The sequence below is a fragment of the Antechinus flavipes genome, chromosome 1 (genome assembly GCF_016432865.1).
Source record: "Antechinus flavipes isolate AdamAnt ecotype Samford, QLD, Australia chromosome 1, AdamAnt_v2, whole genome shotgun sequence".
Classification (NCBI taxonomy): domain Eukaryota; kingdom Metazoa; phylum Chordata; class Mammalia; order Dasyuromorphia; family Dasyuridae; genus Antechinus; species Antechinus flavipes.
The window spans coordinates 369,786,932-369,812,433 of NC_067398.1; the positions used below are offsets into that span (position 1 = coordinate 369,786,932).

At 33.4% G+C, this 25,502-nt stretch overlaps 1 protein-coding gene across 1 annotated transcript in view; it reads right to left on the bottom strand.

The window, feature by feature from the left end:
• The window catches only part of PIK3C3 (phosphatidylinositol 3-kinase catalytic subunit type 3), a 183,507-nt gene that overhangs the window by 43,501 nt on the left and 114,504 nt on the right, over nucleotides 1–25,502 (bottom strand). The window contains exon 22 of the mRNA XM_051969692.1: nucleotides 6,535–6,703. Coding sequence (XP_051825652.1) covers nucleotides 6,535–6,703 — 169 coding nt within the window. The remainder of the gene's footprint in view (nucleotides 1–6,534; nucleotides 6,704–25,502) is intronic.

A 25,502-nucleotide genomic window follows, 5' to 3' on the forward strand; every position in this document is an offset into this window, starting at 1 on the left:
TTTTTTAATTTGGAATTCTTTTAAAAGGCTATCCATTTCTAAAATTATTTTCTACATCAGCTGATTGTGATATGCTTTATCATCATGATATGAAAAATTTGGGGACAGAATGAAAAAAAAAGTTCCACCAAAAAGAAAGACAATAAAAGAAAATTACTATCACACATTGTACTTAAAAAGATGTGTTTCCTCTATGCTCAAAAAGTTATCAAACTGTTGCATACCCTTTGATCCAGCAGTGTTACTACTGGGCTTATATCCCAAAGAGATCATAAAGAAGGGAAAGGGACCTGTATGTGCAAGAATGTTTGTAGCAGCCCTCTTTGTAGTGGCCAGAAACTAGAAACAGTAGATGCCCATCAATTGGAGAATGGCTGAATAAATTGTGGTATATGAATGTTATGGAATATTATTGTTCGGTAAAAAATGACCAACAGGATGATTTCAGAAAGGCCTGGAGAGACTTACAAGAACTGATGCTGAGTGAAACGAGCAGGGCCAGGAGATCATTATATACTTCAACAGCAATACTATATGATTATCAATTCTGATGGAAGTGGCCATCTTCAACAAGGAGATGAACCAAATCAGTTCCAATGGAGCAGTAATGAACTGAACCAGCTACACCCAGCGAAAGAATTCTGGGAGATGACACAGAATCATTACATTGATTTCCCAATCCCTATATTTTTGCCTGCCTACATTTTGGATTTGCTTCACAGGTTAATTGTACAATATTTTAGAGTCCGATTTTTTTGTACAGCAAAATAACTGTTTGGTCATGTATACTTATTGTGTATATTTAATTTATACTTTAATATATTTAACATCTACTGGTCATCCTGCCATCTAGGGGAGGGAGTGGGGAGAAGGAGGGGAAAAATTGGAACAAAAGGTTTGGCAACTGTCAATGCTGTAAAATTACCCATGCATATAACTTGTAAATAAAAAGCTACTTTAAAAAATGTGTTCCCAAGAACTATTTTAAATAATTGTTATAACTTCTTGCCTGGTAATAAAGTTAATTTATTAAGTTTAATTTGGGATACTATGTATATATTTAAAATTCCTTTCTCAAAAATCATATTATATACCAATAATTGCTTTTTCAATAATCATATTTAATGTGGATTGAAAAAACAAAGAAAAATTATTTTTCTCTTCAAAACAGTATATCAGTTAATTTTCAAATTGTAGTTAACAAGTTAACAGATCATTCACATTTGTATTCTGAAAGTATTGGAATTCATGTTTAAACATAAAGGTCTGAGTTACTGGGGTCAAAATAGTTTAAATAAATGAAAAGCACACTTAAGACAAAACTCAAAAGAAATTTCCCAGCTTTTTTTATACTGAAAAATATAGTCTAAGGGGTGTGTGTGTGTGTGTGTTCTTCATCTACCTAGGTTTTCTGGTATGAATTATTAAGCCTGTTTTTTTCTAATGACCATGGATTTCACTGAGAAGGCCGGTACCATTCTGGAGCTTGATGTAATAAGTACAACACCATGCACAAAAGAAATGTGGAGAACTTTACTTTTTAAAAGGAATTTCTCTTCTATTTAGGCTATATGAAAAGCATTATACATGACACTTGTTAACATCTTTGTTACACATTTTCCTGTTTTATATTTTGCACGATAGTGATATTCAGAGGACAAATGAATAAATATAGTTCTTTGACATTCATATAATTTTTAAAAATGATTTTAACAGATTCACTGTATAGGTGAATATGAAGAGAGTCCTCAGATCTACATTTGCTCTTTTATGTCAAATGCTTTGTAATAAGTAATAAACACATCAGAGTTATATATTCTCTACATAGTTATTCCATTTACATATCTTTATAAAGAATATCCTTGGTGAAAACCATATTCAAAAAATATTTTATAGAGATAGAGAGGAAATTTTTGGATTGGTAGCTGTAAATGCATTCTTGTTTGGCATTTTGATAATGCCTTTTTACCCCTATGTTTTAAAAATAATGTGCTCTTTGACATTGATGCATTCAAAAGAATACCAGCTCAAAAATAAGATATATGTTCTATTCCATTCTGTAATACTTAAAACCTGAATGATCTTTATCAAGTTATATAACATCTCTGGGTCTCAACCCAACAGACAAATCTACAAATGGATATCATGAGATGGTCAATATTGAAATCAGGCTTATTATATACATTAAAGCCAAAGGGTTCAAAGAAGCTCTATGTAGTCGATTTTAAAAAGTCCTGGGACTCAGATTATGTGCTTCTTATTGCAAATTTCATTCTTAAGAAAATGAAGAAAGTTAGGGAAGAAATGAAGAAAATGAGGAAAACTATAAGACCACCATAGGTATGATCTAAGTAACAACAATATGAATACGAAGTGGAAGTAATGAACAGATAGATTTAAGGAATTAAATCTGGCAGATAAGAGTGCCTGAAGAACTATGTTCACAATACTATAGAGGGTACAGCAATAAAAAAAGATTTCAAAGAAAAAGAAAAGCAAGAAAGCAAAGTAGCTATCTGGGGAGGCTTTACAAACTGCTGAAGAAAGAAGGAAAGTAAAAGGTAAAGGAGAAATGAAAATACCCAATGAATACAGAATTCCGAAGAATAGCAAAAAGATGAAAAGATTGTCTTTAATGAGCAATCCAAAGAATAAAAGGAAAACAAGATCTCTTTAAGAAAAGAGCTATTTCTTTGGGTGTAGCTGCTTTTGTCCGTCATTTATCAATTGAAACTCAGTTAGGTCTCTTTGTCAAAGAAATCCACTTCCATCAAAATATGTCCTCATACAATATCGTTGTCGAAGTGTATAATGATCTCCTGGTTCTGCTCATTTCACTTAGCATCAGTTCATGTAAGTCTCGCCAGTCCTCTCTGTATTCATCCTGCTGGTCATTCCTTACAGAACAATAATATTTCATAACATTCATATACCACAATTTACCCAGCCATTCTCCAATTGATGGGCATCCATTCATTTGACAAAGAGACCTAACTGAGTTTCAATTGATAAATGACGGACAAAAGCAGCTACACCCAAAGAAAGAACACTGGGAAACGAATGTGAACTATCTGCATTTTTGTTTTTCTTCCCGGGTTACTTATGCCTTCTGAATCCAATTCTCCCTGTGCAACAAGAGAACTGTTCGGTTCTGCAAACATATATTGTATCTAGGATATACTGCAACATATCCAACATATAAAGGACTGCTTGCCATCTAGGGGAGGGGGGCCATCTAAGGGAGGGGGTGGAGGGAGGGAGGGGAAAAAAATCGGAACAGAAACCAGTGCAAGGGATAATGTTGTAAAAAAAATTACCCTGGCATGGATTCTGTCAATATAAAGTAATTATTAAATAAAAATTAAAAAAAAAAAAAAGAAAGAAAAGAAAAGAGCTATTGGGGCAGCTAGGTGGTGGAGTGGATAGAGCACCAGCCCTGAAGTCAGAAGGACCTGAGTTCAGATCTGGCCTCAGACACTTAGACTTAAAAACTTCCTAGCTATGTGACTCTGGGCAAGTCACTTAACCTCAATTGCCTCAAGGGAAATAAAAGAAAGAAAAAAAAAAAAAAAAAAGAAGAGCTATCAAGCACAGAGTTTCATGCAAAATGGGCATGATAAAAGTCAAAAATAGTAGGGACTTAACAGAAGTAGAGATTAAGAAAGGGTAGAAAGAATAACAAAAGAACTATACAAGAAAGATCTTGATATCACCAACAACATAATGGTGCAATTATTGATTTAGGAGTCACACATGCAGAAGAATGAAATCAAGTGAGATTTTGGAAACATTATTAACAATAAAGCTAGACACAAATATGAACTAAAAGCAATAAAAAAATTAAATCGAAGGTTTTAGGTTAAGATATAACTTATCTGACATAACAGGTATGACTAGGAAATTGTAAGGTGGGAATCATGAACAGAAGAGGTAAAAGTAAAAGCAGGGTAGCAATACAAACTATGAAGATATATTTTGCAATAAAAAATTATTATAAAATAAAAATTAAAAAAAAAAGAAGATATACTTTGATATTACTATTACTGTGACTAACTTATTTCTAAGTCATACAACTCTCTGGTAACATCTTTTCTTTTGATTTAACAGCTAACGTAAAAAACAACACTTCACATATATGAAAATTATACTTTGAAAATTTTGTTTTTATATTAAATATACAGATAACAGAAAACAACTAGAAATTGGAGATGTTTCAAAAAGGAGGTAAAGGTAACGTGAAATTATAACAACAATAATAGCTAATGTTTTGTAGCACTGCAGGGTTTGTTAAGCACTTATTTCCTTATTTTATCCTCACAACAACTCTGATAGGTGCTATTTTGACCATTTTGTTTTGAGCTTTGTATATCTGAAGATATACGTATATGTATGTGTGTGAAAGTATATGTGTATGTATGTACATTTGGAAATATATGTATATATTATGCATGTACAACTGGAGATATATACATGTATATAAATGTATATACATATGTGTATAGTAATAATTCAAAAAATCTATCATTTTACTGATATAGCTATGCTACCTATCAGTTCAGACAGCAACCAAATTTTTATATTCATGTCATCAAATATCAATGCACATTTTGCCTTGATTTGGAGGATCTTGTCAAAATTTTAATAGAAATTTCTACCTCTTTATTGTCTGTAACAGATGTTAGAATATAAGCTATAATTATCCTTAGGGTTAATCTTTTTGCTTATGTTCATTGTGAACATTGACTAGCAAGATAACCAAATGCTCCATGAAATTATGTGTTTTAATTGCTTTGGGGCATATAATGAAAATTTCACTCTGCCAATGTTTGTCTGAGGAGAAGATAAGAGACGCCATTGTTTTTCATTGCAACTTCCTTTTATCTTCTAAATTTACTTAATGTACAAATGAATAAGAATGTTGATGTAGTTCAGTTCTAACACAGATTTACTGGCAACTGGATAAAGAGTTCATTTAGATTATAACAGTAATATTTATAAACAATCTAAAATTACTATTATTATGAGATGCTTCTCACACCATTGCTACTTCAACACCACTGAGGAATCAAAAGGTCCAAGAAGGGTAGAGGATCGTTTTGCATTTTTCTTTTCCTTAAAAATTTCCATGCACGTAGAATTAGTGGTAATATAATAGATATAAATAAGTTAATGTCCACTGGGAGAAAGATTCTTAGTTAACTGGTCCTAGGGAGTTATGATTGGTCCTAGCAAAATAACTGGCAGATATAATTATTGAGCTGCTGTCAGTGACCTGAGAGACCTGAGAGATAATGTAGAGCAAAAGTACTACAGGAATGGGGAAGGAATGATTATCTTAGTTTAAAAAAAAGAAAAAGAAAAATGGTGTTTTATATAAAAAACACGAGTCTAATTCAATTTCTGACCAAATTCTAATTTTTTTGTTTGTTCCTTGAAAGTAGGTTTCTTTACCTTGCCTACAAGGACTACTCATGAGTTTGATCCCACTAATGACCAATATGGAAAACTCAACCTACTCGATATCCACTTGGGCCAGTTTGCCCTTCCTTAGGCAACGCTTTTTTTTTTTTCTGGAGCTTATCATATTTGTGCTTGATTTTTTGATGATACTTGATCAGCTTTAGTTCAATGAAGCTCAGAGTACCGAAGCACAAGGAGTCCTCCAGTTTCATTCTCCCCATTAGGAGAAATTGTAGCCATGTACCACTATATTCAGCTTTAAATTATTTGTTAAAAAAGGATGGTTATTAATATCTACAAAAGGATTATGAAGATCATAGAGAGCTTTTTTGCAATATTATAAAACTGGTAGATATCCTTTGTCTAGATTATGCCAAAATATTTAAAATGTTATTTATATGGAAATGCTGGAGAATTGGAAAAAGACAACAGCATAATCTGGAAGTTGTTTAATGACAAAATCTTCCAAAATTAATGGTTTAATAACAACTTTTAAGAGTGTCTTAGTGGAATGCAGCAGGGTCTGTGCTTGGCTCTAAGTTATACAAGATTTTTATCAATAGCCTGGATAAAGGCATACGTGGCATATTTATAAAAACTAAAGATGACATAAAGATGACCAAAGGCATAGATAAAAAAGAACATGACACAGGACTTAAAAAGCAAAATCAAGCTCCATGAAGATAAATACTATTTTTATTTTTGTATTCCTAGTACCTGATACATAGTAGGTATTTAGTGAATGCTTATAGAATTTAACTGAAAAAAGATTGAGTATGTTTGAAAAAGATCTGGGTATGTAAATAGTTTTCAAGGTATAAAGTAAAGCCATGTTTAGAATCAGGCCTTTTGACACCAAATCTAGTACTATGAATATTGCTATTCAAACATTTTCTAATGAGATAAGAAATGTTGTCACCTAGGTCACTCAGGAAAAAGAAATACAAAGAAACCTGAAGACTGTGCATGTAGGACCTTACTTTGATCTCCATATTGAAGGAGGTCATGTATATATCATGTAATATGTATAAGATAAGATTTTCAAAATCATCAATAGCATGTAGCTAATTTTACCTTCGCAGGTGGAGAAAAGCTGTATAACACTGTTTTCGGAACTCTTGATATTGCTCACTTTGTGTTCCTCCCATCCCTTCTACCATTTCTTTATTCAGCTTCATTGGAGGAGGGAGAGGCTTTGGATCTCGACCCAAAATATATCCAAAGTCAATGTGGAAGAGTTTACCTACATTTGAAGAAAAGATTTATTTCTATTAATTCTTTAAAATTTAAGAATTAGAAGCTTAATTCATACAATACTTTCAAAAATATTTATCTGAATAGAACTTATACTCTTCTTTTTATAAGGCTAGCTAGCTCATGGTAAAGTACATAAAAATTTATTGCCAAATAATCATGGGGTTATGAATTATCTTCAAAATTTTTTCAATTCATATCTCTAACCTTTCAAGACCACAATTATACCATAAGACAAGTGACTACCTTTTACTTTTACAACAAAGTCAAACACCAAATTCAGTATTTTTTAATTGTATTTTTTTTTGTTTAATTAAAAACAAAACAATAAGGAAAAAAAGAAAAACAAAAAAGAAATATAAAACAACAACAACAAAAAACAAAACAAAACAAAACAAAACAAAAAAACCCAGAACATTGTCATGTGCCCAGAAGAAAACCAGGGAGGATTAAAAATATATAATAAATTTTATACACACACACACACACACACACACACACACACACACACACACACACAATAAATTAATAAATAATTAATTGTCATTTATTATTAATAGTAATTCTCTACAAGAAAAGACACATTATTATTAATAGTAATTCTCTACAAGAAAAGACACATCATAGTAGAAGAAATTATATTCATGAGTATCTGTCTTTACTTTCTTGTGGGTTGTTCTTTTGTTTTCTGTTACCAATCTTTTTTCTTTATTCTTTTCTCCCCTTTAATTCCCCACCCTTACTTCCCCCAAGCAGGCTATAGTTAAGAACAGATATATTTATATATACATATATAGATATACACATGCACATGACTATACTCCTCCAACTCCCACATGTATGTTCACATATACATACCTATATCTATATACACAAAGCAACATGCATACATCTTTCTCTCTCTTTCATACATACACACATACCCCTTTCCTATCGTTGTTTAACTTTCTTTAACTTCCTCTTACCCGTGAATTCCTCCCTTGTCTTCTTCCCTGACCCTTTGCTCTTCACCCTTTAATTCTTTGTAGATTTAAATATATATAGATATACACACAGTATTGCCTATATTCTGATGTAAGTAGGTTTTCGAACTTCAATCTCTCCTCCCCTCTCTAATGCTTCTGTGTCTATTCTTCCTTTGTCTATTCTACATCATTTGTATAATTTAAATATTACCTTTACCTTAACTCTGCGCCAGTATTTCTTTTGAGTTACCCTATTGCTGTTGTCAATCTTAAATATATGGTATACATTTACCATGTAAAAAAATATAAATAATTTGTCCATGAATTAAGGGACACAAAAATTAAATACTTCCTGGCCTCAAAAAAAAAAAAATAATTTGTCCATGTTAAATTGATCTTACATGTTAAAATTAGCTTTTTTATGTTAAATTTTCTACTGAGATCAGTTTACATTGATAGGAAGTCATGAAAATCTCCAAGTTCATTGAATGTCCATTTTTTCCACAGTCAATATTATGGATAATTTTGCTGGATACAATATTTTTGGCCATAGGACTAGTTCTTTTAATTGCTGGTAGATATGATTCCTGGATCTGCAGTCTTTTATTGTGATTGCCAATAAGTTCAGTACAATTCTAACTGTAGCTCCAGCATATTTGAATTGTGTTCCCCCCCCCCTTTTTGTTTGCAAAAATTTTTCTTTGATCTAGGGGTTTCAAAATTTGGCAATAATATTCCTATGTGATTTTTACAAAGGATCCCTTTGCGATAGTAATGAATGGATTTTTCCTATTTCTACTCTCCCCTCTTGTTCTATCATCCCAGAACCATTTTCTTGAATTATTTCTTGCATTATTATGTCACGGTTCTTTTTTTGGATCACAACTTTTAGATAGTCCAATTACTCTTATATTTTTTCTTTTTGATCTGTTCTCCAGATCTGTGATTTTTCTTATGATTCACATTCTAATCTACTTTTTCATTCTTTATAATTTCTGTTTTCTTATTTCTTGGTCTATCACAGCTTCCTTTTGCCTAATTTTAATTTTCAAAGAGTTTTTTCATCTTTCAAACTCTGTATCTTCTTTTTTAATTAGTTAATGTTTTTCATAATCTTCTTGTTTTTCTTGGATGGTTTTTATTTTATTGAGTTTAGTTTTTTTTTTTTTCATTGTTTCTCTTTTTTTAATTCTTTTTTTCAGTTCTATAAATTTTCTCTGGACAAACAGCCATTTTACATTACTCTTTGAGATAGAAGAAGCTTCTTTACTTCAAGGTTCTCCTCTGAAGATGAACCCCAGTCTTCCCTGTTCCCATAAAGTTTTCATGGTTCGATTCTTTCATCTTTGCGTGTTCTTTTAAAAATAAATAAATAAATAAAAGTATTAGTATAAGCTACTCTAATGGTGGGGGGTGAGAGGATTATTCCTCTAGCTTCACTTCAGCTCTCCCCTCTGACCTGGAACACCAAATCAAGAGGACCCCAATCCTGCAAGTGTCCATAGCCAGCAGTTTCCTTGACCACTCACTGCCCAGTTCCTTCTTGCCCAGGACTGCATCTTTGCAGCACAGCAAGGCCTAGCATTTCCAATCAACCAAGGTTCACTCAGTCTTCCAAGAGTAAAACCATGACTGGACAAACAGTCTGGGAAGTGAAAGTCTCTGTGGTTCCTGGAGCTAATCCCAGGGGTGCCCTGGTTGTACAGAGGTAGCCTGGAGATATGTTAATCTCTTTCCTGGGAATCTTTGTTTGGATCTTTCTGGGCTGTACCAGGAGAATCCCTGTTTTGTCCCAAATCTTGATTTTTCATCAGCCTATGTTCCCCCCTTAAGTACAAATGTGATCTGTTTGTGGGGGAATCTTAAAAATTTGAAATTTACTGAGCTACTTCTCCATCTTCTCAGAATTCTCCCCAAATCCAGTATTAAAGACTACTTGAGCGAGCTGGAGCCAAAATGAGGAGTAAAAGCAGGGATTCACCTGAGTTCTCCCCTAAATCTAAGCAAATACCTTAAAAAAATGACTCTAAACTTACTCTAGAGCAACAGAATCCACAAAATGATGGAATGGAACAATTTTCTAGCCCAAGACAACTTGGTCGGCAGGAAAGGTCCGTCTCATCAGGATGAGAATAAGGCACAGTCCAGGACAGGCCACACCCCAGAAAACCAAGCAAAAACCTTGGGAATCTCTGAATCAGTAGCAGCAGCAGTGACTTTCAGAGTTCTCAGCCCAGAGACAGTGAGGGTTCTGACAGCTGGTCAGAAGGATTATGTTGCTTTGCTCATACTTGGATCCAGGTTGCAGTGCTGGGTGGCAGTCCCAGGGGGAGGAGGAGCACCAGAACACTAAAATTTGCAATCACAAGTGACAAAAAGTCACTGAAAAAAATAATTCCTTAAAAATAAGAACTGAGCAAATGGAAGCTAATAAGAAATCAAAAAACAATAAAAACAAAACCAAAAGAATGAAAAAATAGAAAACAATGGAAATATTTCACTGGGAAAAAGAACTGACCTGAAAAATAGAAACAAAAGATATCATTTAAAAATTATTAGTGTACTATGATCAAAAAAGGAGCTTAGACATCATCTTTCAAAAAACTGTCAAGGAAAACTAATATTCTAGAACCAGAGGGTAAAATGGAAATGGAAAGAATCCACTGATCCCCTTCTTAAAGATATCCTTCTAGAGCTCTCCAGGCTGAAGAAAAAATATTGGAAACAGCAAAAAACAATTAAATTATACTGGAGCCACCATCAGGATAACACAAGATTAGTAAGTTGCTTTTTTAGGGATAAGAAGGCTTGGAATATAATATTCCAGAGGGCAAAGAAGCTAGAATTACAACCAAGAGTCATTACCCATCAAAACTGAGTATAATCCTTTTGGGAGGAAAAAAAGATATTTAATGAAATACAGGACTTTCAAGCATTCTTGAAAAGACCAGAGCTGAATAGAAAATTTAATTCTCAAATACAATACTCAAGAAAAGCAAAAAAGGAAATAGGAGGAACAGCTAGATGGTGCAGTAGATTGAGCACTAGCCCTGAAATCAGGAGAACTTGAGTTCAAATCTGGTCTCAGACACTTAACACTTCCTAGCTGTATGACCCTGGGCAAGTCACTTAACCCCAATTGGCTCAGAAAAAAAAAAAAAGGAAATAGGAAAGGGAAATCATAATGGACTTAATAAAGTAAAACTGTTTATATTCCTACATGGGAAGATGATACTTATAAGAGCTTTCTCATTATTAGGATAATTAGCAGAAGGCACATGTGTTATCTGAATCAGATGGGATGATATTTTTTAAAAAATAAAATAAAATTAAGGGGTAAGAGAGCAATTTACTGGGAGAAAGGGAAAAGAAGAGATAGGATGGGAATAAATTATTTCACATAAAAAAGCAAAGAAAAAGCTTTTACTGTAGAGGGGAAGGAGAGAGCATGAATGAACGTTATTCTCACCAGAACTGACTCAAAGAGGAGAGAAAATATACATTCACTTTGGTGCAGAAATCTATCTTACCCTTCAGGATAGGAGAAGGAGGAGATAAAAGAATGGGGAGATGGAAATAAAACAGAGGGCAGATTGAGGGAGGGGATAGTCAAAAGCAAAAAACTTTTGAGGAATGACAGGTGAAAGGAAAGAAAGAACAGAATAATAAGGAAGAAATACAGTTAACAAGAGTAATTGTGAAAAAAATTCAATTAAGTTTTTCTAATAAAGATCTCATTTCTTAAACATATAGAGAAATGAGTCAAATATATAAGGAAAAAAAAGGCATTCACCAGCTAGCTGGTGTAGTGGATAGAGGACCAGCCGTAAAGTCAAGAGGACCTGAGTTCAAATGTGGTCTCAGACACTTAATACTTCCTGACTGTGTGAGCCTGGGCAAGTCACTTAACCCCAATTGCCTCAGGGGGAAAAAAAAAATCAAAAGATATAAACAACTTTCAGATGAAGCAATTAGTTATCTATAACCATATTTTAAAAAATGCTCTAAATCACTTTGAGTGGAGAAATGGAAATTAAATTAATTCTAAAGTACTACATAATACTTATTAACTTGGCTAATAAGACAGAAAAAAAATGAAAAATATTGGAAGGGATATGGGAAAAATGAGACATTAATGCACTGTTGGTGGCATTGTGGACTGATCTAACCATTCTTTACAGCAATCTGGAACTACGCCTAAAGGACTATCATACCATCATACCAAAGGGTATGTCCTTTGGCTAAGTAATACCACTATTAAATCTATATTCCAAAAAAGATTTAAAAAAAAAAAAGAAAAAAAGAAAAGAATCTATATGTACAAAACACATTTGTAGCAATTCTTTTCTGGGGACAAAGAACTGACAATTGAGATCAATTGGGGAATGGCTGAATAGACTGTGATGGAATACTTTTGTGCTATAAGAAATGATGATCAGGATGCCCTCACAAAAACCTGGAAAAAATTTCATGAGCTGATACGAAGTGAAATGTTTTGTATATAAAATAATAGCAATTCTGTAAGGTGATCAGCTGTGAATGACATAATTCCACAGCCTTCCCTCACTTAAATCCAATTCACTTGCATGTTATGGCATCACCTCTCTAATGTCATGGTCAAAAATGAAGGACAAACAACAACAAGAACAACATTCTCAGTAGTACAATGATCCAAGACAATTATGAAGGACTTAATGTTATTCACACCCCAGAGAAAGAACTGATGGTGTCTGAATAAAGACTGAAGTATACTTTTGGGAGTAATTATAGCTGATGATATCAAAAATGGAGAGCATGTGTATGTCAATAAATACAGATCCATATACTTCCTCATTCATAATAATAGCTACATTTACATAGTACTTTAAGGCCCAAAACTCATAACTAATTATATTTCATTATATTCTAACAACCACTATGGAACGCAGAAGAGCTATATCATCAGCATTTTACAGATGAGGAAACTGAGTCAGATAACAGAGGATAGTTAACTTGCTCAGGATCACAAAGCTACTAAGTTCTGGGGCAAGCTCAGGTCTTCATGACTCCAAATCAAGCACTCTGCATTGCTCTAGCTGGTTGTCTATATCTTATCTCTATAATAACCTTTATGAAAATGACCTACACACATAATGAACAGAAATGTAGTGAATTATAATGAAGGAAATATAAGAAATGAAACTAAAAGGCATAAATAAAAGTGATAAAGAAGAAATATATTAGACTAGCTAGAGGAAGTAACTATCCATTTCCTGGAACAATTCACAAAACTAGTCTCTAGGAAAGAAACTTCAATTATCTAGAGATTTGCTGGAGTTAAGATTTCCTTTATGAAAAATGCGAAGCAACTAATATTATTTACTTGCCTTATTGATAGTTTCTTCTTCCAGAAAGCAAAGAAATAATGTAGGACAATATACTGATTACAATAATGTAAATAAAAACAATACTGAAAAACAACAGAAGTCCAAGAAAATTCAATTAGAAAGATGCATCCATCTTCTGGGTATAGAGGCAAAGGGTTATGGGGGGAAGAGAATGTTTTATGGGTTGTAAAACATGGTGACTTTGTTGGTTAGCTTTTCATATTATTGTGTTTTGTTGTAAAGGAGGGTTCAACGAGGGGAAGAAGGAGCATATCTTCAAAGGAAATACTTATAATAAAAAAAATTTGTTTAAAAGATTTCCAAGAATTAATCTTTAAAAATAGGGGGTAGGGTAGGAATTAGGTTATTACACTGACATTCTGAATTTGACTCTACCCAATGAGGACCCAGAGATTGAGGATGTAGAAATAATAGGTAATTTGGGAGGGGGGGAGGAGTGACATGTCATCTGACATATAAAAAGTTCAAGAGTTTATAGAATAAACAAGAATTTTCATAACATACTATATAAAAACACATGAAATTAAATCTACTCTGCACAATTTGCTCTTGTAAATGTAATAAATTAAGGGTTTCATTCTTTTTATGTAAGAAATCTTTTAAGATGTAGATTCAACTTACTCTGATTTATTCAATTCCCAATGGAAATAGAGAATGTCATTACAGCTTCAAATACAAAAAAATTTTATTAAATCACCTCTCATATTTCTCTTCTCTATGCTGAGTAACACTTTCAAAAACTGGGAGTTGATTGTTCCACTATACTCTGCACTTTATCCAAAGCCATCTGAAGTATTGCCTTCAGTCCTGGGCACCACACTTTAAGAAAAATGAGCAGCTGGGGAATGTTGAGAGTATGGCACCAGAATACTGAAGTATCTTGAGTCCATGCCATATGAGGATCTAATGAAGAAACCAGGCATATTTAGCCTGAATTTTTTTCCCTCAAAGGGGTTGAGGAAGCAGAGAGATCATTATAGTTATCTTTGAGTTTGTTAAAGGCTGTCAGGTGGACAAAAGATTAGATTTATTCTATATGTTCACCCAAGGCAAAACCAGAAACAAGATATAAAAGTCAAAAGAGAGAAACTGCATTTTGAGGTAGGAAAAATTAGCTAGCAATCAGAGTTGTCTAACGGTGAATAATAACAATAGTTGACATTATGTATGTATGTAGGGGGGTTAAAATATAAGAATTATCCCCTTTGAGCCTCATACCTGTGAGTCAGTTACTACAGGGTATTATATCTATTTTGCATATGAGGAAACAAAGGAGCTTAAAAGTTAAATGAATTTCAAATCTTTTTTCCCAGCAAATTTTGGGCACAGAATTCAAATCCCTTCTGACTCTAAACATTCTGCGCAGCTAAGACTAAGTTTCAGACAAAGTATGAATTGCATTGCTTGTTTCCTCATCTGACAGTTCTTTCTATCAAAGAAATCAATACTTCAGCCCTTTCTCTATCCCTAAACTGGCAGAATAAGAACTAAAGCAGGCTGTATCTCTGTCTGGAATGATGTTAACAAGTAACATAGTAGATAAAACTGTCGTCTTTATTTTGGTTCTGTTAGCACTTAAAATGATAGCATAAAAATGGCAAACAGGAAACGAATACCCGATATAAGAAGGGCCAAAAGAAGAGGCTTAGCTGCTCTTGTCAATGATGCTCTTAATTGTCCAGAAAAATTACATGCTCAAGGACTGAAAGAATAGACATATGTACCTAACCAGTCATTATCAGTAATATCTGAGAGATTACAGGAAATCAAAGGGATACAAGAAGACTGGAAAACAATAAAAAAAATTTTAAGTAGTCTATAAATTCAGATCAATAATTTGACTTCAATTTCTGAGAAAATTCTAAAATGTATCACTAAAGATATGGTAAACTGAATGTCTCAAATGCAGTACATTATATGTAACATGTGAGTAATAATGCTTATATACCTATATCACAGGGAATCTTATGAGAAAAGTGATCCCTGGGAACTGTTCCCAGAACCCATCTGTTCTATTTAACTGCTCATACTGGTAGATACAATGGGGATCATCAATGCTATTTCTTTTGGAAAGCTGGAAGCCCATTGAGCTTTAGCCTACACTCTGTTTCTAACTCTACTCCTTTGGTACTGTAATCAGACCTATTATAGCCTAAGGACTCCTGGGCTATTTGCCCTGATCTTGAACTTCTAGAACTTCCCAGTCTTTCTATTTACCTTGGAGCTGATTTCTTTCATGTGTTGCAACCCTTAATTAGAATTTAAACTTGTTGAAAGTATGGATTGCCTAGTCTTTTATATTTGTATTTCTATGCATGGTAGACTCTAATCAGGGGTCCTCAAACTTTTTAAATAGGAGGCCAGTTCACTGTCCCTCAGACTGTGGGAGGGCCAGATTATAATAAAAATAAAAACATTGTTTTGTGGGCCTTTAAATAAAGAAACTTCATAGGCCTGGGTGAGGTGGATAAACGTCCTCAGCTGCCACATCTGGCCCACGGGCCATAGTTTGAGGACCCCTGCAATGAATGAATTTTTCATTTTTAGGCAATTTACTTATTATGTCCTGATGTTAAATTCTGTTAAATACAATCATGTTAAATAAAAATCTTTGCAAACCAGTATCTTATCAATTTATCATTACAACATTTACATTTATGATGCTAAGGCTTTGTAAAATACTTTTTTTCAAAAGCAATTATATGTTGTTTTTCATATTTCTATCCTGAATATCTTATATTCTATTTAGTAAAATTTCAATTTCCAACTTTCATCAAACTTTATTTCATTCTATTTCTTTCAAATCTAGCAATATGCATACTATATGAAGAATGGTTACCGAGCACAGCCAATTCTCAACTTATAGCTCTTACTATGTACACACACACACACACACACACACACACACACTATATCAATGAAAATTAAATGGGGTTCATAAGAAGACTATATGAGAAGTTGCATTTGAAGCCTAGAATTAAATCCTACATGGGTCATGTTACAGGATACTTATCAACTTATTAAGTACTGATTGATCCAAAAAGACCAATTTAGCAGAGGCAATAAGGACACAGATTTATGATCTCACATTTGGGTTTCAAAAGGAAATTGATAAGAAAAGAGACAAGCTATGAAATGAGATTATCCCAAAATAGAAGCATGGTAACTTAAGATTGTATCTTTAAGTTTCTGTTCCCTATGAAAAATAACAGAAGGGAAGGTCACTTATTATGATAATCATTAAATGCTTAAAGTCAGTTATTACCACATTATTTTTCCAGGAAAAACTAATCCCAACTACTATAACTGTTCTTAGGAACACTTTTCCAGTTCTGAAAACTATATCTGTTGTTTTTCTCTGGATTAACTCCAATTTAAAAACATTTTTCTTAAAATGTGGAGAACAAAATGATCAAAGCCTTGGAAGAATTGTTTTAAAAACACACAAATTAAAATAACTATGTACAGTAAAAGCCAACTGAATGTTGAAATGGGATAATATGATAATTAGCTATAAAAAGCTTAAAGCATACATAGCAAAGGGGAAAACAGGCTTTGATCCTTATAAGAACATAAGAATTACTATAATTGGCTACACTTAAACAATCCACCAAATCTGTATTCTGTTTTGTAGTGTCAATACTTTGTGAGATATAACTGTTATTCTTCTTAAAATTGTTAGCAACATAGCACCAAACTTAATAATTTGCTATGGGTTTACTATGCATTCATTTAAGTCATAACTCAAATGGTTTCAGTATGTGCCACACTCTTATATACTAATCACTGTAACAAATTTAATAATAACCATGTAAAATGTAAAATCAGCTATTTGCCCTAAAAATACTTTCCCTAAAGTTCCAGGGATTGTTCTTTGTTATGGCTGATAAATGTCTGAGTGAGGATGTGAACTCGGGTCTTCCTGATCCCATGTTCAATGATCTATCTACTATGTTACTTAGTTGCCTCACCGTACTTGTCTGATCATCTTAGTTTGACTAGTTCCATATTTCTTCTTGAGGTACTATGACCAAAAACACTTTAATCCTTTCTGATCATTTCCAGCCCTACTGGCCTACAGCAATATATTAGGACAATTTCTACAAAAAAAGTCATGGTGATTCTTGGATCTTTTGTAGTCTAGTATAAAGAGAAGTGACCCAAAAGCTTGACGATTTAGCTTCTGATTCTTGTTCCATTATTTACTAGTAAAATCGAGAAGCCACTAGAATAATTAGAAAATTATATAGTCTAAGAATCGAAGATTATTTTTACAGGAAATTTTTTAACAAAGCCAACAAATGGTCATCTTCTAAGATAGCCTGCTCTTAAATATTATGAAATTTTCCTTTTAAAAGGTTTAAATATGACTTCTTATAATTTCTACTCATTGTTTCAAGTTCTGCTTTATGGATTTAAATAAAGGGTAATTTTTCTTCTTTGTGATATATCTTTAGATACTTGAAGCCCAGTATGAAGTTTTGCCTGTGTCTCAAGATTTCATTTTTTTCAGGTTAAGAATACTTTTTCAACAAGATTATGAGATAATCAGCCTAGGATAGACTCAACTCGTCTCAGCGATATAGTGATCAAAGATAATTCCAATAGACTTTGAATGGAACATGCCATATACATAGAGAGAGAGAGAGAGAACTATGGAGATGGAATAAGAATTAAAAGCATACCATTTTCACCTTTTTTGTTGTTGCTTATTATTTCTTTCTTATGGTTTTTCTCTTCTGATTTTTTCTTTCACAACATGACAATATGGAAATAAGTTTAAAATGACTGTACATGTATAACTTATATCAGATTGCTTCCTGTCTTGGGGAGGGGGATAGTAAGAGGAGGAGGTAAGGAGGCAGAGAGGGAGAAAAAATCTGGAACTCAAAATCTTATAAAAAATGAAGGTTGAAAATTACCTTTCCATACAAATAGAAAAATAAAATACTATTGAGAAGTTTAAAAAAAAAATTAGAATTCTTTCAATTGGCCCTCAAATGACATGATTTTGTGTCTCCTTCCTATTTTGGCCATTCTGTCCTACAGGCTCTTCTGTTATGAAAACTTTGATGATGCAGTGGTACCTCAGTATTCTTCTGCTTTGAAAGTCATCAAATTTGGAAAGTTACACATTTCTATGAGAAAAATATGGTTTAGCACTTCATGCTTGCTCAGCATTCATTGCACTTTGTTGTCTTGGTTGAGATTAAGGATGTGAGATTGGCCAGACACATTGCCCAGCCCCCACCACTGCTGCTACTGCCCTCTGCCATGTGCAGGTCCTCTCCAGGAAGGTTGTAGTGTGCAGAGTTGTCAAGATGGCGCCATGATGCAGAAGTCATGCACAGAAGCCAGCAAGTCATGGGGATTTCCTGCAGGGTGATGTGGCTGCAGTGTACAATTCCCTAGTTCCCAAAACATTAGTGGAGGAAGAGCACACAGTGGCAGATGTACTCAGCAGGAGAATCGGCAGGAGAAGCAGTGGTGGCTTGAACAGTAGCAATGGAAGCTGAGGTGAAGGTGGTGGCCACTGGTTGTACCTTCTGGAACCAATAAATGATGAGTATTAAGGTACCACAGCATTTCAATTAATCAACTACATAATGGAGAATATGGAAGATGACTGATAAAAATTTATAAATGAACAATGAAAGGAAGATAATTTCTGTAGTCTTTCAACAAGAAAAGTGGCTACAAGAAAAAGGGAGAAATTTCCATTTTAGACTTAATTTTGTTCTCTAACTTTTTTATTCATAAATTATTTACCTATCCACAAATCTGAAAAGTATTATATTCCATGTTCTTGTGATTTTCTTGGAAAATATCTCTTTATATCTAGATCATGAATTAATTTTAACCTTATATTTTGATAATGTGAGATATTGATCCATGTCCAATTTTTGCCATACTGCTTTCTAGTTTTCCCATAATTTTTACCAAATGATGAATTTTTATTCCAAAATTTTAAGTCTTTATACTTAACAAACACAATGTCACTTTATTTGCTGCTATAAATTGTCTATAATATCTATTCCACTGATTTACCTAATTGTATCTAGTGACAGCCATCTCTAGGGCTAGTGGGAGGCAGTGAAGAATTTACATGGTTTTCTTGTTGTATTATTTGAAAGGATTAGCATATTGTATATAGCCAATTTGCATTTTCATATCTATATATCTTCATCTTTTTACTGTACTATATTGTGGATAAGTTAAAAATAACATTTTTTTAAAATGTAAAAAAAAAAAATAGAAGAGATGGTAGAAGGAAGGTACTAAAATAGTGTGACAGTAATGGAAGATGATTATCTTATAATGGTTCTAATCTAGGGCAAGTTGGTAAACCACTTTCTGACAACCTCCAAAGATAGAATTCTACTTCAGAAAAAAGAAAATTAGACTTCTTAGAGGTAAGCATCACCCAGAAGAGTGAGGAGTTAGGACCCAAAGAGATTTCACTGAAAATATGAAGGGCCTGCAGGTGGCATAAGTGAGCTATATGATTTGAAATCGGCTATTTCCACTGTGTGGAAAGGCGTTTATTTTCACGAATTGATAAACTTCTTAGACTGAACTTATAAGACACAACAGAAAAAAAGGAATAATGAGACCAGAGCTACACATATAAGAATTAAATAAAAGAGGGAGTTCAAGCTTGGTAATTCAGAAGTTTTAACTGAATTGCTTTAAAAATATATATAAGTATTTAGACATGAAATAAAAAAATTTATAACTAAAAAAAGGCATAAGAACTAATGAAAACAACAAAGGAAATCCTTCTTAGAAAAAGGCACAGAAAGAAAAAATATCTAATAAAAATTAGAGGAAAAGGAGAGCTTTTGAATTAAACATCTCATTGAGATGGGAAAAAATGAAAGGAGTAAGAAGAATTAGATGAATAAAAGAAAAAGAAATCACTAAGTGAAATGAAATTCCCACGAACAAACAAGATCCCAAATTCATGGAAACATGATTATTAATAAGAAAAAAGTAATAATTATTGTCTTCAGCAAGGAAATTTCTCAAATGACTCATGAACTTTCTCTATTGTCCACCCATTGTATATAAGATAGGGTTATCTTATATGCACAATTATAATCTTAAACACAAATGTTTTGATTTTGATAAGTATGTTCACTTTCTAAAAATAAAGCTATTTGTTCTTATGCATTAAGTGGTACTACAATAGTCTGGATTAATGCACTCTTAAGACTGAGAAATTTACTACAACTACTCAGTTAACTCATGCTTTATTGCATGCTATATTGGAATTCAGAAGTTCATTGTTATTAGCTCCAAGCTAGAAATACGAAATTCCAATTCCACCACAGTCTGATTTCTTATAACAGTATCCACAAAGATCAGGATTACTGCCTAATTATAAGATATAAAAGAATCAGGGACTTGATAATGAAACAACTATTAAGCATTATAAGTTCTGAGCCTGTGTTTGTAAAGAGGCCATTAATGTTTCAAGAAAATTCATCTTCATACATACCAAAGAGAATGTCTTTTTAAAAGTCAATTTCTCTAAATGAAACTAATAGGACTTTAGGAATATACTGCATGAAGCTGAAAAAATGTTTAATTAAGAAGTTTGGGGAGTTTGGTTTTATTCAAATCCATCACCTTGAACATTCAAGAGCTAAAGTATGCATAAAACAAATCAATTCTAGTGACTATAATTACATTCTTTTGAATCAGATCCTCAATACACAGAGAATAAGAAGTGCTAATTAATTTTTCTATTATTTGCATAAGAAACATTGAGAAATTCTAAAATTTAGTTTAAGATAACTTAGCATACTTAGATAACTTGAAGGGAATGATGTGAAACTGGTGACATTTAATAGTGAATGTTTTTAAACCATTTAAAAATGGTGAATTTTAAAAACTCATTTTGGTATATTAATTTATTATTTACATAAAGTTTAAAACCCATCAATCTGAGAATTAGCTTATTCCACTTTCATAACTGAACTATTTATGTTATTAGATGCAACTAAATTCTTTCCTTGAATTAACTTTAAGCCCCTCCCTTGTACAGAGCAGTAGAAGTTGCAGAAATGGAGACGAGGAAGGGGGAGAGGGGAAGAGAGAGAAAGAAGATGTAACAGAGGTTCGAATATATTAAAGGTAAGAATGAGGCACATAGAAAATTTTGTATCACAGAAGTGTAAAGGGCTGAAACCCTTAAAGGTGTGCTTGAATTAGACAACTGAGCATGTAAGGCTAATTACCTATTGGACAATAACTCTATTAGCATATGTTTGGAATTTCTCTTTTCTCAGTTAATGCTGGTTCAATGTTTGGGGATAGCATAATTTTAAGTAAGGATTAGGAGGTGGAGTGTGAGAGGTGAGAGAACTTCACTTGGCCACAGAATGGGAAGGAGAAAAGTGTGGAGAATCTGGACTCTAGAATCAAGGAGGGATCCTTTGCAAAAGTCCTGGCAGTTTTGTCCATCCCTTTCACTTCTCCCCCTACAAACCAAGGACTTTTGCTTATCATGACTCTGGCTGATCCTGAGCCTTCCAGGGAGCTAGCCGAAACTTCACACAGAAGCCAGGAAATAATGTGACAACAGAGAGGTCACCTGTGGCTTTGAAATGTTTCAATGAATTGAGAGACTAAGAAACTCAACTGTGAGGAAGTGAAAAAAATTGAGTATTGATTACATTTTTAGAAGTTATATAGTGAATAACTATAACTCAAGGAAGTAGAAGGGACAAGTAGAGTATTTGTTTCGTTTTACACAGGTGAGTAATACTGTAGACCAAAAAAGACAAAAGAAAGGGAAGAAATTTAAGAAATAGCAATTAATGATGATGTCAGATCACAGATCAAATAGGGTGACACTAGCACAGACTTTGTGAATGGAAAAGACTTCAAGGCCATTGAGTCCTGTCTCCTCAAGAGCTCTGGTAGCATAGTTAGCTTAGAAGTAGAAGATTGGCACTTGATCCCTGAGAGTGGAGAGAAAGGAGGCCAAAGGAAGAAAAAAAGGTCTTTAAAAAAGACTCAATCCTTATACTAAAATTTCTTATACCATTGTTGTTCTCATGTTCCATATTTCAGCCAGACTAGACTAAAAACTATTAACTTAAAGAGCCATCAGAAGCCATAGAGAGAGCCATCCCATCCTTAAACAGGGATACTTTCTACAGCAGAGGTATCAAGTTTACAGAAGGGAGAGCAGGAAAGTATTATGAACCAGATTAAAGCATAATTGGAAAGTGGTTAACAAAGTAATGCAATACAATATAGAAAATGTAGTTTTTAGTTTTCTAAGTCACTATACAATCCAAACTCCATTGATCTTTTTTATACTTAACATGTCATCCTCCTGTTTCTATTGGAAAGCTTCCAGTGAGGGGGAACTCATTCCATCTTCAGGCAGACTGCTGACTTCTCAAGAGTTCTAATTTTAAGGAAATTTTCTCTTTCAGGTCTCTATTTTTTTCCCATTTCTTTTTTGTTCTATTCTTCTGAAACAGCCTGGATTTCTAGATTTTCAGAGATGTTCTTATTACACAATATTTTTAGAGAACACACATGTTAGAAGGCTGAAAATTGTTGTGGAGAAAGCTGGTTCAGTGAAAATGCAGTACAAATACACCTCTAAGTATCTCTTAGCTATTAGTTTATGTCAATTTAATAAACTAGAGTATTCCTTCCAAGAGGGTTCTTTGATGCATTACTTGTTTGAAATTTGTCAGACTCTCAACACAGACATGACAAATCATGAAAAATCACTTCTCCTAAAAAATCAGAGCAGCAAAAAATGCAAAGTTATTTAAGGAGGGGAAGCAATATCCTGCATCAGCGGCTGTCAGGTTTTTCATGCACTGAAACATATCCTATAAACACATTCAAAAAGTTGATGGAAGTTAGGTAATTAAGTTAGAAAAGAACTTAATCTTCAGTCATGTCTGAGTTTGACAATGTCATCTATTCAAGTGAAAAGAGACCAATCCCTAGACAGCCAATGCTGCTTACTATATCTTTTTTCATAATCGTAAAGAAATTGGTGTACTTGCAAGTACAATCTGAGATTTGATCACTGTTATGTACTGATGAGGGAAAAATGCAAAATAAAACATGCATAGATAAAAAGCTATTTCAGAATTAGACACTAAAAAATGATCCAATAAGCCAAATGGCACAAAGCCATAAACATTCATTGAACTTCACCAATTACGTTTTTTTAAATTAAAATTCGATTCTTATCCTCCACTGTGACACAAAGAGGGCAGAATGAACCTGGATTCTCAAGGGCACTGAATCACATCATACACTCTTTATTTCTTGCAAAACTTAAAATGTTCTGAGGATTTGTCTGTTCCACCATCAGAGGACCAAACAAATAAGCTCTAAGAAGCTTAGCATTATGCTAGTTTCACAGAACAAGAATATTTTGAGCATTAGTAAATCTAGAAATTACCAATTAAATTATAAAAGGGTTGCAATCTGGATTGATGAAAGTATATATGAGTAATATCTGTGTTTATCCTTTTTATGTTAATTTATGTTTACTTTCAGATAGCTCTAGTGACCAGGCTTCTAATATTTGGTTGGCCACTCAGCCAACAGGTTTATTTTTTATGGTCAAGTACTTTGGATAACAAAGCCAAAACAGTCCCTGCCCTCAAGGAACTTTCATAGAAGGAAGCAATATATGCACATTTAAAGAAATTAAAAACATGTACAAAAGAATAAAAGGTAATTTAAAGGAGGATACTAGTAGCAGGGAGGATGTGGAAAGACCTTATGGAAGAAAAGGCATCTGAAATGAATTCTGAAAGCATCTAGAGATTCTAAGAGGTAAAGGAGTGGAGGGAATACACTCTAAGTACTGAAAGCAGGAAGGGCCAAAATACTATAATATATTGTTTACAAGGAATACATTTGAAACAGAGAGATGCATAAAGAGAAAAGGTAAAAGGCTGGAGCATAATATACTTCAGCTGAAGCAAAAAAAAACAAAAAACAAAAAAAAAAAACAGGGGTAACAATTCTGATTTCAGACCAAATAAAAGCAAAATAGATCTAATTAAAAGAGATAAGGAAGGAAATGACTTAAATGTATTTAGAAAAATAAAATACTATTAAAAAAAAAGAATTGGAAGCAGGTCTAGGGGGAGGTGGGGACAGGGGTGTGTAACCTATACAAAGGCACAGACTTGGGAGATAAAATATTGTGTATGTTTTATATAATAGACCAATTTGGATGTAGCGTAGAGTGTATGAAACAGCACTGTGTAGGGAGATAGGAAAAGAAGTCTGGAATCAGATTATTTGGGGTTTTAATTGTCAAACAGAGGATTCTGCATGTTGCCCTAAAGGCAACAGAATGACACTAGAGCCAGGTCAGATTTGAATTTGGGGAATATCTCTTTAGAAGTATTGTGGAGGTGGGTCCATGACCTAGGCATAAAGAACGAGATTATAAATAAATTAGAGAACATAGGATAGTTTATCTCTCAGACTTGTGGAGGAGAAAGAAATTTGTGACCAAAGATGAACTAGAGACCATTACTGATCACAAAATAGAAAATTTTGATTATATCAAATTAAAAAGCCTTTGTACAAATAGAACGAATGCAAACAAGATCAGTAGGGAAGCAACAAACTGGGAAAACATCTTTACAATTAAAGGTTCTGATAAAGGCCTCATTTCCAAAATATATAGAGAACTGATTCAAATTTATAAAAAATCAAGCCATTCTCCAATTGATAAAAGGTCAAAGGATATGAACAGACAATTTTCAGATGATGAAATTGAAACTATTACCACTCACATGAAAGAGTGTTCCAAATCACTATTGATCAGAGAAATGCAAATTAAGACAACTCTGAGATATCACTACACACCTGTCAGATTGGCTAAGATGACAGGAAAAAATAATGATGAATGTTGGAGGGGATGCGGGAAAACTGGGACACTGATGCATTGTTGGTGGAGTTGTGAACAAATCCAACCATTCTGGAGAGCAATCTGGAATTATGCCCAAAAAGTTATCAAACTGTGCATACCCTTTGATCCAGCAGTGTTTCTATTGGGCTTATACCCCAAAGAGATACTAAAAAAGGGAAAGGGACCTGTATGTGCCAAAATGTTTGTAGCAGCCCTGTTTGTAGTGGCTAGAAACTGGAAAATGAATGGATGCCCATCAATTGGAGAATGGCTGGGTAAATTGTGGCATATGAATGTTATGGAATATTATTGCTCTGTAAGGAATGACCAGCAGGATGAATACAGAGAGGCTTGGAGAGACCTACATGGACTGATGCTAAGTGAGATGAGCAGAACCAGGAGATCATTATACACTTCGACAACGATATTGTATGAGGATGTATTCTGATGGAAGTTGATTTCTATGACAAAGAGACCTAACTGAGTTTCAATGGATAAATGATGGACAGAAACAGC